The sequence below is a fragment of the Rattus rattus genome, chromosome 6, assembly GCF_011064425.1.
Source record: "Rattus rattus isolate New Zealand chromosome 6, Rrattus_CSIRO_v1, whole genome shotgun sequence".
In the NCBI taxonomy this organism is placed as follows: Eukaryota; Metazoa; Chordata; class Mammalia; order Rodentia; family Muridae; genus Rattus; species Rattus rattus.
Genome location: NC_046159.1, coordinates 45,084,952 through 45,099,706, shown reverse-complemented (window position 1 = coordinate 45,099,706; position 14,755 = coordinate 45,084,952). Strand labels below are relative to the sequence as shown.

Sequence of the window (14,755 nt, the reverse complement as noted above, 5' to 3'; positions counted from 1 at the left end):
CATAGTGGAGAGAAATGAACACACACACATGCTTCCTGCTTGCTCAGCTGGCTTTCTCTGCTCTTGTACAATTTAAACCCTAGGTACTAGGAAATGGTACCACTCACTTTAGGGTGCATGAATGCACAGTCAGGACATCCTGCTACCTCCTGAGTTTCCCACAAGCCAATCTGATCTAGACATTTCAACAACAACACTCTTTCTCAAGGCGATTCTAAATTGTGTCAACTGACAATTAAGTCAAACAATGTGCCTATGTGACATACAGGTAATTAAACAGACAGCCAAAGAGAAAACATCTATGAAATAGAAGTCTGGGAAGTATATCCCAAGAGGTAGTTATGATGAGGTTTTGGGGTTATGAGATTGTAGCTGTCTCTTATTGTCTGCTCCATGAGACAATTCTTTCTTCAAATTTCTATAATGAGAGTATTTCAATTGTATGATATATTATAGAGGCTGTTGACATAGTGGACATTATTGTGTGCAGTTTTCAAGGGTGATATTTCCATAGTGGTGATAGAAACGTTAGAATCTCCTTTGGAAATATGGAATTTTAAGAGTGCATGCTTGCTGTGGTCAATTATACAGAAATCAGTATGTTTTTCAACTCTTTGTTCTTGGCCACCTAATGATACAAAAAGGATATCCCTGCAAGTAAATGTTAGCACCAGTACTTGAAAAGTACATTTTGCAATAAGACATCCCTTGAGAAGATCATCACCATTTTAAATTAGGCTGGGTAAACAAAGTGAGATTCTGAGAAAAGGAAATAATTTGTAGCCACTCTCAATCTGATACTGAGATACATGTTGCCCCAATCACTATTAGAAATGGACCAAAATGCATCATACCATAAAAATGTTTTCTTAATGATTTATTTTTATTAATTCTAGTTATATATATATATATATATATGTTTGTGCCTGTGGGAATGTTTCCAAGGAGATTTAGTTGACATGGAAAACCACCCTGAATAAGAGCATCACCATTTTGTAAGCTGTGGTCCTGGACTCAATAAAAATGAAAGGAAGGAAAAGCTAGTTCTACACCAGCATTCATTACTCCTCTTCTCCCTGATTGTGGATGAAATATGCCTACTCTCCTGGCACAGTCAACTTGGCAGCCATGAAACTAAGTCAAAACAAACTTTCCCTGAGGTTTCCCTGCATTTTCCCCACAATTATCAAAGTAATCCCTTTGTTCCCTGAAAGTATGCCCATAGTTTTCAAGGAGGGAAAAATTGCTTTTTTTAGGAGGCAGTTAGCCCAGTCTCATTAACCTAAGTAGCCAGTAAGAAGTCCATACAGTTCTGAGTGGAATCATCAAAATAATGATGATTCTCCTTTCCTGCAAATTTGACCATTCAAAAATAGACAATATGATGCCTGGTTGCTATATTGCTACTTAGAGGATTGGCCTGGGCTAAAATGGTATCACTATGAATAGTGGCAAAAGTTAGAGTCAACCAGTATTTACTGGGTCTGACTATGACCACTGAAGTGAAGACAGAGCTTAAGAACTAATAAAACATTAGTGAAAAGAAGCCTGAAGGAGTTGGGATCCTAACCAAGGGGAGGTAATAGTAAAATAACATCTATGGGCTGGCAAAATGGCTCAGTGGGCAAAGGTGCTTGCTGCCAAGGCTGATGGAGGAAGATGAGATCAAAATTTGGCAAGCTATCCTCTGATAGCAACATGTTTACTGTGGTTCTAACACCCACACAATCAACTCACACCCAAATGTGGAATGAATGAAGTATAGATTAAAAACTAAAGCAAACAAACACACACAGAATGGAGCATGTGTGCTGATGATCATGGGTATGCACACGAAGAAAGCAGGAGAAGACAGGACTGTTGGGAGATGCCAGGTTCTATAAGTTTAAATATGGCATTCGGGTAGCATGCCGAGGTGTGACGATCTGAAAGAGACAAGTGTGTGTCTCATGAATATTTAGAGGAAGATTTGTCTAGGTCTAGGGCACAACAAATGTTGCAGTCCTAAAGTGAATGTGCAATGCACAGGTGAGGAAATAGTAAGAAAGGAATGATTTGGAGCAAGAGCTGGAGAGTGGGTGTCTGAGCCTAGGTGGGGTATTTCAGGGGTTTAATATTTAGCATCAATGGATGTGGAATGAATGGAAAGTTCTGTGTAGGGGAGTGGTGGCTACAAGATCACCCTAGGTTATGAGAGGCTAGCACTACTGAACAGCGAGGAAGCATTCTACTCCTGGGAAGGATGGAAGTAGCTGGTTCCTTGCTCCAGAGTAGCATCTGTGAATGCAGTGTGTGTGTGTGTGTGTGTGTGTGTGTGTGTGTGTGTGTGTGTGTGTGAGAGAGAGAGAGAGAGAGAGAGAGAGAAGAGAGAGAGAGAGAGAGAGAAGTTTGGCTATCACGTGCTTATCAAGGCTAGAGGTAGCACCTGGTTTAGGATCTCTCCTTCCAACTTATTTGAGATTGTCTCTGGTTTGCCATGCCTAAGCCAGGCAAGGTAGATAGAGGGATTCTGAGGATGTTCTAGTCTCTACCTTCCAGCTTGCTGTAAAGCACTGGTGTTAACACGTCTGGCCTTATGCGGGTTCAAGGGTCTAGGTCTTAGGGTCTGAAGCTAACTCACAGAACAATTTCCTTACTGAGCCATTCCCAAAGCCATTAGAAGTGGCAGACACTTGACAAATTCAGAAGTCAATTCCAAGTTAGTTCTTGGAGCCACAAGTATGGGGAGAAAGACGGTGGGTGGTAAAGTGCTTGTCAGATAATCTGAGTATAATCCTCAGAACTCAAAATGTGAAAGAGAAGCACCTGATGTCCATACTTGGCCTGTGTAGGCTTGCACAAGCTGCCCCCCCCCCACATCAATATAAAAGAGTCAAGGATGCCTGTGATTTGGGACCTAAGGAATAAAACAAGGAGCTGTTTGCTGAAATGGGGGTGTAATAACGATGTGTCAAGGTGAAGGACGGGGAGCAGCAGTCAGCTTAAGGAAAACTCAGTCTGAGATCCTATTAGATGACATTTGAACATGGTTTCAGCCTGAATCCACCCATACTGCAAGCAGAACAGCTATTAGATATTTATCCCACAGGCTCCTGAGTGTTTGTCCTACAGATTCATTCTTACACATTCTGGACATGATACTGTCAGGATGCTTCCCTTCAGAAATCAACACCTTCGATCGTTTTGTTTTCAAGCCACCTACAAAATTTTCTCATTAGCCTCATTAGAACGACGATGATAAGAGTTACTTCTCTTTGGCTTTTGAGTGACAGAAACCCATCTTCAATTACTGAAGAGGCTAATTACTGTTAAGTCAAAAATGCTTTTAGAAAGCACAAGTATTTGGTTATAAAAAATTAAGTGTTTAATGGAAGCTACCGTACTTTATTTGAGAATCCTTCTGTTATTTGACAATCAGAAACAACACCTACATCAGCACTGGCGGAAATCCTTGCCTGTTGAATTCCATGATTACAAGGACACACAGCTTGCAAATTTTAAACTCGACTGTAAAAGACTGAATCATGCATTTTGAATTCTCAATGTGCAGTCTAGAGAGAGTGCATTTGATTAATAACAGGAGTTCAAGCTGGCTTTCTTCTGTAGCTTTCATCTATCCACTCAGCTATCCAGTCAGCACTTAATGAGAGGCTGCCATGTGTTCCGAGTGGGCTGGCAGGGGAGAATGGGTGCCTGAGGCCCAGAGGACTCTGTACGGTTCATGAACAGGAGAAAACAGAGTCCACCAGGATTCAAAACACAACTCTTTATACCTGTAACATACAGACGATTTCTTCAAATGATTATCATGGGAGCCTTGTCAAAATTCTTAACTAGGGCTTGAAGCTAAACCTCATCAGTGCTTAGGATGATTATTCAAAGCTGCCAGTAACAACATCAGAAATAGCTGTGAAAGATGCTGTCTTACTCTATTTTGGTACATGCTTTAAAAGTCACTAGCATAATTAAAAAAAAAAGAATACATGTTCTTTATATCTGATTTGCAGACGACTGAAGAGCTTATGAAATTCCCCATACAATTTAGAAAACCATTGTTAGTAACAGTTGCAGAACAATGTGCAGGTGTCGGTGAACTGCAGCCCCAGGAGAATACTATTTTAGAGATGGGTTTTATTCACTTGGTGAAATTCCCATCAGACTTCAGTTGAACTACCTCTGGGCGTTTTACCCAGTCCCCAAGCACAGAGCAAAATCACAATAAACGCTGGTGTTGAAAGGGACGTGGCTATTCTAAGTATGTGGTTGGAAGAGAGGAGGAGACAGGCTTTAGATGTTCTGGATGATTGCCCTATTTTCTGCTCCACCATCTCTTTGAGGGAATCTAAACTTCCTGGAGCTCAGCCTTTTCATTTCTAAAGTGAAGACACAAATAGCTTCCAAGGCAATGTTACCATGAGAATTAGGAATCGGTACACGAACAGCGTTATGACCTGTGAGCAGACATTGCTAAGTGTTAGCTGTTACAACCATAATTATCATCATCATGTGTAAATGTATCTCTCTATGCTGGCTCTCCATTATAAAGGGGTGTGGTTTATTTTTCTAAGACTTTATTGTATTAACTGTGTACAATCAAGATATTCTTATTAACTCATGGCTGCTTTCTGCCTTCTGTTTCCCCAGTTCACAAAGTTCATCACTGATACCTCTGATATTTTTGTCTTTTATATTATTTTTACAGTTATTATTTAGTGTGTGCATGCATAAGTGTGTATATGTATGTGTGTGGTATGTGTCTGTTTGTGTGTGGGTGTGTGTGTATGTATGTGTGTGGGTGTGTGTGTATATATATGTATGTGTGGGGGGTGTGTATGTATTTATGTGTGGGGGTGTTTGTGTGTGTGTGTGTGTGTATGTGTGTGTGTTTGCACATATGAACGGTCATATCACATTGTAAAAATTAGAGGACACATGTCTTGAGAGAGTTTATTCTTTCTTGCTACTGGGGGGTTCAGTGAAACTCAGTCTTCAAGCTCAGAAGCAAGTACCTTTACAAACTGAGCAATCTTGCCGGCCCATTATGGTGTTTTTAAATTTTTCCTAGTGAGAAATCACAGTGATTAATAAGTCAGAGGAAAGAGCAAAGTAAACTTGTTTGAGTATATTTTTGCAATCAGCATTTTTATCGACGCTGGCTTTTAAAATGTGAATAATGAGAATATTTAAGCTTTAGTAATACCCAGTTATTACCAAGAGAACCAAATATCTTTACTGAAAAGCTGTAAATTCAAACCATTTTCTGTTGATGTGTTTCCAAGTAGCACATTCTTGGCCTAACTATGTGTTATTCATAAGAGACTAGGTTACACTTTCCCTAGTAATTAGGCAAGGATAATGTTAAATCCTCACATTAGTGGATTGCTTACCAATGAGTGCTACAGAAGGGAATAAATGCCTCTGTTGCTACACTGTTGCTCTGTAGTGCTCATTATGCTAATAATTTGCTAGTCGCACTTTTTTCTTTTTATAAATAATGCAAAGATAAACATACAAATTTCTCCGTCAAATGACAGTGGTTAATTAACATCTAAAGTAGCAAGATTATCCTTTATGTATATTTTAAGTTATCAGTATTATAATATTGCTTGCCTATAATATTCATCTACATATTACTGGTGTTCTTAACAGTTTAGGCAATGAATATATGCCTTTAAGTAAATTTGGACATTCAAGTGCTCACCAAAAACAACAATTGTTTCTTTTTTATGTAAACTTTGTGAAGCACAGAGATGTATAGAACTAAATTTAGAGAATAAACTAAGAGAAGCATTGTCCACAAACAAAACTATCGGTGTGCTGACTGTCCTTAACCCCTTTGTGCCTTGTTTGCCTCAGCCTCAGAATTGAAATCAGAAGGGACTGACCATTAAGTATTTGGGACATGGAATTTTCTCAGCTACTTTTAGTTATGATCACATTACATGACGGGAACCGAACAGTTCATTCAAACTAGCATGAGTGTGCTGTAAGATAGTAGCTGAATACAGTAAGGGCCTATCCTGATGACTAATTTAATAGTAACATTCAGACCTCCTGAACTTTACTGGGAATACAAAGGTAACAAAGACTGGGATTGAAGACAACATTGGCTTGGATGCAACATTAGTGTGCATCTATTTACGTGGGCCACACAGTCTGATAACTATAGTGTCTTACTTCATTTTGGAATCCTTTAAGTAATGTGAGGGGAAAAAACGGCTCAGAAAGTGGGCTTCCGGGCATTGGTGTCAGCTTCCAGGTAATCATACTTAGCCCAAGCCTCACAGAAATAAAAACCCACGATGGTGGACCCAACGAAGCCAAACACAGATAAAAGGACTTATCTTAGATGGACTACACAACCACAAATACACTTCCCCATGATGGACATTTATGTTCACATGGAAGGTCTGTTTAGAGAGGTAGGGATATTGTGAAGGTAGCAATGTAAATGCCTCTGGGCTTGCCAGGGTGTGGAAGCAGGATTTCATTGCTCGGTGGGATTAACGCCTTGAGTTATCCATACAGGTGATAAAGGAGGCCATCCGTGATAACGACGAGTCTTTTTCTTTGCATTCACAACAGTGGGAAAATGAGATTCAACTTACGGGTTTTCTTGGTGGTCGCGTTAACTGTGGCACTGAAGGGACCAGCGCCTGCGCTGTTGTAAGCCCGGACGGCTGTGTAATATGCCAGGTTGCTCTTCAGGCCTCGGAGCACAGCTGATGTCTGATTTCCTGCCACTTTCACTTTGCTGGATGATTCTTCTTCTCCTCCATTGTTCCAGTACCGCACCTGGTGGACAGCAGACATAAACCATGCAAACAGCTGGACCAAATACAGCCCTCTCCAACATTCAGTCATTTCCATTAATGGGGGTGCTATGATGCATTTTCTTGTTTATGCCACCGACATTCCCAGGAGACACACTATGTGGCAGGTGCTGCACTCAACCTTGTCACAGCTGTTGGTGTCCAGAAGAGGGGAATGAAGAGTTAGATAATCCTATAAACAAATGAAACGGTGACATTCGGGATGCTAGGACAAACGGAGTATAGGATTGCAAGTGGAAAGACCGAGGAGAAACCCACACACCTAACCTCAAGCCGTTCTCATTTCCATCCTTTGCCAGCCTAGCCTAAGGTCAGACCTACAATGCTGTGATGCAGTCATGAAGCCTGAATAAACTCCATAGGAAAGTAGAGATTCCTGTTTGGAAAGAAAGGGAAATGTTAACAGAAAGACTTGAGAAAGCTGACCAGCAAGAGGAGTGTCCTACAGCAATGGTCAAATGTTAACAAGGCTACCTGTGCTTTCTTTGTTAATAAGTTTACATTCTTCACGAAGTAAAAAACAAATTAACAAAGACAAAACAAATAAATAAAAAGCTTATGCAAAATACAACCATGTGTAGGGCAGGAATAAGAATAGTTACTAACATCTGCTCACTTAATCTAAATAAAAAAGTTAATGTTGAAGTATAAAGAAGACTTGGGACCTAATAAAAAACATATTTTATACTTTGGTATATAAATATGCTTGCTGTTCTTTGTTTTTGCAATAGAAAACCTGTTTTGGCATTCATTTTTTTAAGCCTTGATAATAAATCATAACTATAAAATAATTGTTATAAGTGCACACAATCTGTAGTTTGAACACAATATAACTATATATTTGTAAATATATATATATATATATATATATATATATATATATTCTCCATTCACAATTCTAAAGACAATAACCATTTCAGAAATGGGGCAATCTCTGTAATCATGTACTTAGCTGTGTCTGAATAGCAGCTCTGGTGTTTATGGGTTTTATGCTATGTATCTTTTAAAAAGCAAAGCTGTGGAAGTTCAATTGTTAGAATGCTTATCAAACATGTATAGAGCCTTATGGTCAATGCTCTGTACCCCTGAAAACTGGCTGTGTTAGCTCACACCTTCAATACCAGCATCCTGGAGCTAGAGGAAGGATAGTCATTCCTCAAGCACACCCTTGCCTACATAGCAAGTGAAAGGGTAGCTTAGGCTAGAGGTGATGAAAAGTGAAATGTATAAAATTCAGAGCTGTAGTTATTGAGTGAAATCGCCCAGCTTTAAGATTCACTGTACAATAAAATGTAGATCAAACAAAGCCTGATGGCTGGTTAGATAGGACATTGGTTTTAGTCCCCAGCACAGGAAGATATTAGATATTACCATATGTATTTTTCCAATAAGCATATATAAATTTATTCATTATACATAGTATTACAATGTAAATCTTAGTTTTTTACAATTATGTTTCCAAAGTACCAAACTAAATAGTTAAGCCTTCTGCTCCCCCTCTGTGCCCTATGTATTATAAGCCCCTCTTACTCAAACATGTGTTGTTCTGAGTTATTTTCATGTACTCATTGTCTTACAAAAGAGTTATTCATTTTCACAAGATATACTGAACCCAAATTTCAGATATACTGAACCCAAATTTCAGATATACTGAACCCAAATTTTTAGGTCTGAAGTGAATGTAATTTTGCTTATAAAGCCACTGATAAGTGTAGACAGACACCACAACCTTTTATAAATATTATATCACCAATACTAAACACTGTATGTACCTTGAAGGTTCAATGACCTGTCCTTGAGGACACTGACTGGCTATTTTCAAAGAATGACATCTAATCAATAAGATTATAATAAAATGTTATAGAAAGCTGGAAAGCTTGTAGCATGGGATATATCACAGGTTAGGAAAATATTACACTAATCTGGATTATAATAATTCTCACTTAATCAATGACACAGGAGAGGGATGAAGGAATTTGCTCATTTAGTCAATATCCTGTTTAACTTCTGGTCTCTTGGTGGTTTCTAATCCATGAGCCTTTCTTTTGGTGAGACATCAAATTCCTTCATTGTAAGCTGCCTGAAAAAAATGTTTTCTTGGGAGACTGATGAAAAGATGAATTAAAAATAGTTCATAAATGGCACGTGTAGCCTAGTTTTATAAATGCATTTATAGAGAATACTTGAATGTTCCTGGGAACAGTACATATTAAAGTACTATGACTCACCTCCATGCATTGGAGGAGGGGTTCACCTTTAGATCATAGTTGATGAGAAGTGTTAGAAATATTTAGACGCAGAGAGAATATGTGATGAAATTGTATATAATACTAGTCAGAGAAGTGAGCTAATCTTTTCAGATAGCTATAAAAAGGTGAATTAACATACAAATCACCTGAACTCAAACGAGCAATTAGAAATTTCCTATAAGCAAATTTTCTTTAAGTATTCCAATATTCTGCAAAATTTTGCTGAAAAACATATTTATCCTTTGGTTGGTTTATGGTTTGTTTCTTGTTTGTAGAGCTAGGAAATGGAAGCTAGACCTTGAAGAAGTAATGAGTCTACCTCTGAGCTATACTTACCTCTGGGCCTACCTTTATTTTTAATTTTGAGAGTCTCATTAAGTTGTTTGAGTTCAAACCCACTGTGCAATCCAGGCTGGCTTTGAAATAGTCACCTTCCTTTGTCATCACCCGAATTAGCTCTATTAGCAGACCCAGTTGCTAAATAATTCTAGATTATTCAACTCTCCTTAGGTTATGTTCTAGATTCAAAAAGCAACAGCACTCCCACTGAAAGAATGTATCTCTTTGCTCATATAAAGTTTATAGGCGCCGTCACAGCATGGGCTTGTGAAGAGAAAAGTGTTTACAGAGGAGAAAACACTGATAAGTACACAAAAGAGAATTGCTACGAAGTTGGAAGAACATGAAAGCGGTTTCCCTGAAAGCGGATCAGAGACATTCCTGCTATAAAGGAGGAGCTGTACTCGGAATCGCAGGTGAATACGAGCTAGCAGCCTACTAAAGGAGACTAAAAAGTTATCATCTTTATGACACCCAAGTGTGTTGTATAAAGGAGAAGTTAATTATGGGAGAATAGATATAAAGGTCAGCTAAATTTGAAAAGTAGTGAGCAGAACTCTTAGACCTGAAAAGAAAAATTATTAAAAAATAAAATATTGGATAAGAATGAAGCTGCAGATGAATGGTGAAAACGTTTATACATTAGTCTAGGCATGGCCCTGAGGAATAATAAAATCAGGAGAGTGAAGCTAAGAGACATGGAAGATGGGATGTATAGTTCTAATCGGAGACCTAAGTAAGGGACTGGGAGCAAAACAACATTCAAAGGGTGCAATTTCATAGAAGTTGATGGACATAGGCACGTTCATCTTGTAAACTCACTCAGAGTTTACTGTGGGAAAATAACACGAAAAAACCACGTGGAAGGAGAGGAGAAGGTGATTAAAAGTGAACCATAGCTGGACACCTGGTAGGTAGTGTGTGTGTGTGTGTGTGTGTGTGTGTGTGTGTGTGTGTGTGTGTGAAAGAGAGAGAGAGAGAGAGAGAGAGAGAGAGAGAGAGAGAGAGAGAGAGAGAGAGAATATATCTCTCTGTGTGTATGTATGTGTGCGTGCCGCATTTATTTCATTGCTAAGGGCAGTCTCAAAACACAGGTAGTGACTAATCTTTTCTCAGAGCGATTGCGAGGCTACTGCCCTCCTTAAACACAGCCCATTTTCTACAGTGTGAGTTACTGTCAGTGGGCCACTAGCATCTTGCAAGTGTGATAAGATGTTTTAAGAAAGAGAGATAACGTTTGTGTAACTGCTAATGAACTACATTTCCATATATGGTCTATTTTATTTTGTATTTATTTAATTATTTTTAGTTATTGGTAATATGTAGTTTGTTTTATAAATTATAGACATATATATTATATATGGTATATAAATATATGGTAAGTACATATTATATGTAATATATGCTATATATTATTTTATAATTTATAAAACAAACTTTATTATCAATGGTTTCAGAATTCTCTGGGACCTTGGAACACAAACCACTGATGAACTGTGAGATGACTTGGACCAACACCATTTACTAATCTATTTCTCCTTCCTTCCCCAAGCTGAGTTTTAGATACAGGCCTCTGAGCTTCTGTAAAATGGTGGTGCTTTACTTTGCTGCTGAGATAATACAAGTTTGTTTTGGTTTTCTTCTGAATTATAAAACCATTTTGCTAGTCAATACAATTTTATCTGGTTAAGTAAACAGAAGCAAACTGGAAGAATGTCAAGAACAAGAATGTTATCTCCATTTTTGCAAGTAATTTGGTTACCCAGAAGTAATCCTCCTGCAGCGAGGACTCTTTATGATCACTGCATCAGAGATTTCTCTTAATTTAACTGTAAACTGAAATGCAACACATAGATGTTGTTTTGAAAAATGGTGCCTTTGCTTAGCCACTAAAGAACAGATATTACATCAAGAATCCTTTTTAAATAGATGAAAGTGGTTATCTGGGTGCTTGATATTTTTGAGCAGATAAATATTTTAATATAGCTGTTACACTGAACGCATTGAAATAAACAGAAGACATGCAAAAATGCATTGAGATATTTTAGGAAAGTGTCTCCATTTCTCTTTCACTTATGGTCAATCTGTTGTTGGCCCTGGGAGAGTCATCTGGATCAACTGTACACATCAATCTGGCTCATGTCCTGCTACCTTCTCATCGCGCATCATTTGGAGAGGCTGTCTAGCAAAACCCCTTAAGGGAAAAGGGTTGCTCATCAAAGAGGCATCTGTTACTTCCACCACACATAGAGGGGCATGGTAGGGCACCTCCATTTACATTTTATTCACTTAAATGAATTCTCTCTGAATTGCATCATTCAAACATTTCTCAACTGTTTCCGATTGTGCTCATTTTCCTATGCAAATTCATTGCTAAACAGCAAGAAATGAGCAGAAAGTCATGAACCTTTGCCTCCACACTCTCAGAGAAGGTGCTCAAGTATTTGACGTATTTTTCAGTATAATGAAAATGTTAGTGGCCAAATATATTCTGCACATCTGATTGGAGCAGGAAGCAATCAGGAACTCAATCAAGAAGAGAAGGCATCAAGAACTCATAGCAAAGTGTTCTGTTGTATTGTATTGTATTCCTTCCTGTGCCACAATTAAGATAAAACTCTATCAGAGGCTCCCCGGATATGCCACGTGGTGCACATTTACATGCAAAGCTTTATTTCACACACTAACAAAATTTATTCTACATGGGCTTATTTCTTTTAATGTTTTAAAAATTAAAAATAACTATTAACGTGCAGTAATTGTACATACTTGTGACTGCCAACTTAACAGAATATAGGAATGCATAGGAGATGGACCTCTGGGCATGCTTGTGGGGATTATACTGATTGTGTTAATGGAGGTGGAAGAGACACCTAACTCTGGGTGGTGTCATTTCTTGACTAGGATCCTAGAATGGATAATTGGAGAAGGGAAACTGAGCAGAAACACACATCCATTGCTCTCTGCTCCTTACTGTGCACATACTAAGACTAACTTCTCTGGTTTTCCTGACAGGTTGGACTATCAGCTTTCTCCCAGAGTTGCTTTTGTTGAAGTATTTTACCACAGCAACAAGAAAAGAAACAAAGGCAATATTCATGCCATATAGTGAGGCGTTTTAGTGTTTGTATACATCAAGTATTGCTCAAACCAAGGTAGTTAGCATTTACTTATCATTCCTTCTTTGTCGTAAGATACTTTCTTCTAGTTCTCCATTCACACATAATACAGTACATTATTAGAAACGATATGAACTCACAGCAGCTGTGCCCGGAGGCACAACATCTGCAGAAATTTAAAGCAGCATAGATGGGAGTGGGGTTCCACATGTCTCAACCCTAGCTGAAGAGCTATTGGGGATTCAGAGTTAATTTTCGAGATGTGGTCCTTGAGTGAGACTTCCCACCATTGAGCAGATTGTCTTTTACCCATAACATACATAAAAATATCACTCTCAGCCTTGCTCAGAGAAATGGATCTTGGTGAATGCAGAGATTCCTAGATGTTCAAGCTATGCTCAATATATGAGTGCAGGGTGCTCAATTCTGAACATAGCCATTGTAACCATAGATTGAAAGTGAATGCAGTTATATGCTTGTACAAGACTAGCTTGTCATCAGCAGTCAGTCATGAATGGTGAGGGGCACAGTGTCTTTTACCCCTCTCTGAACTCTTGCCTAAAGGGATAGTCCTCGTTGTTAGCCACAAGACTGCAATGGATAGTTCATATCTGTGGTCATACAAATGGCCTTGGTTAAGCTCAGTAGGCCACAAAGTAAGCAGACATGATGTGAAGAAGGGATTTGTAGGGAGGAAGAAAGAGTTAATAGGAGTGGAAGAGAGATAAAAGAGGGTGATTAATATGCATTATATACATGGATGATATTTTCAGAGAATATATAATATATTCTAATATATTATCTATATATTCTAATATATTCTATTATATATTAGGAATTAAACTGTTTCAAGAAGAAGGAGAAGAAAAAACAGTTAGTATGCATCATGTAAGGACCTTGCGTTCTTTTCCTCCAGCACCCAATCCCCACATACTTAGAGGCTTCTGTTCTCCTTTATCTTTCCTGCCTCTCTTGTTCTTATTTCAAAGGGCAGTGGGAAGATATGAGCCCAAGTGTAACCACTTAGCAGATGAAACAAACTGGAGCACAGGGAAATGAGCTCCTCAACTAATGCTTGGTCAAATCAAAAAGGAAATTAGTCTAGATGCTAATGACAATACATGCACAGCTTGCCACATGGCTGTGATCATCCCTCACTGAGCATAGAGAGAAGTGGGAGTTATTAACAAGTTCAAAGTCAAACCTAGGAATCTGCAACCCACAACCTCAGCCACATGACAGATAATTAATTACTTTGCTAAGTCATTTATCCTTCCAGGTTGATTTTAAAATAGTTGCTGAAATGAAGAAAAGGTATATTTTGATCAGGCTATAATTACATACATTAATTCTTAACAGTTCCCCCAATTAGTTCATGAATATCTTAACTCATTTTCTCTTTCTTTTTGTATACCACATACTTGTGGAAGACATTTTACATCATGATTTCTTTTACACATATTGCATGCTACATTTGAACATTCTGTTTGCTACATTTTGCAAAAATAGGCAAAATGGAAGTATGCTCAAACCCAACATTTATATAGAAAGTCTTAATATTTTTTTTATAATCCTTTGTTTCCTGCCCTACCAGTAACAGGAGATATGCACTTGCGCACACACACACACACACACACACACACACACACACACACACACACACACACACACACACACACATACTTGATGTATAGTGGACTTATTTCCTTCCTTCCTTCCTTCCTTCCTTCCTTCCTTCCTTCCTTCCTTCCTTCTTTCCCTCCCTTCCTTTATCCTCCTTCTCTCTCTTTCACTTTTTCTTTCTTTCAGTGAACTCTCACTCAAATGGACCAAGGCTGCTTTCTTTCATTGAATTCTCAGATAAGGCTGTGAGTTACTGGTTACTATTTTCTCTGTTTTAGATGAACCTTGGAAAGATTTATGAATGTACCAAAAATCACTTCAAAACCAGCAAAGTCCAAACTGTGTTAATTTAATCAACTGTTTGCATCCTGCCCTGAGAACTTGGGAAACAGGAGCAAGCAAATCAGTGAATTTCTCTGGACTGTATGGTGCCTATCTCCTCTGCCAGGGGGATCTGAATGCCTGAAAATGGTGTGAACTCTATTAATACTCTGGTTTCTTCCATTGGGTTCTTTGATCTCTCTCTCTCTCTCTCTCTCTCTCTCTCTCTCTCTTTTTCTCTCTCTCTCTCTCTCCCTCTCTCTCTCCCTCA

General features: G+C 38.5%; 1 protein-coding gene across 1 annotated transcript in view; it reads right to left on the bottom strand.

The window, feature by feature from the left end:
• The window catches only part of Cntn3 (contactin 3), a 356,765-nt gene that overhangs the window by 11,883 nt on the left and 330,127 nt on the right, over positions 1 to 14,755 (bottom strand). Inside the window, exon 20 of the mRNA XM_032906010.1 lies at positions 6,609 to 6,795. Coding sequence (XP_032761901.1) covers positions 6,609 to 6,795 — 187 coding nt within the window. The remainder of the gene's footprint in view (positions 1 to 6,608; positions 6,796 to 14,755) is intronic.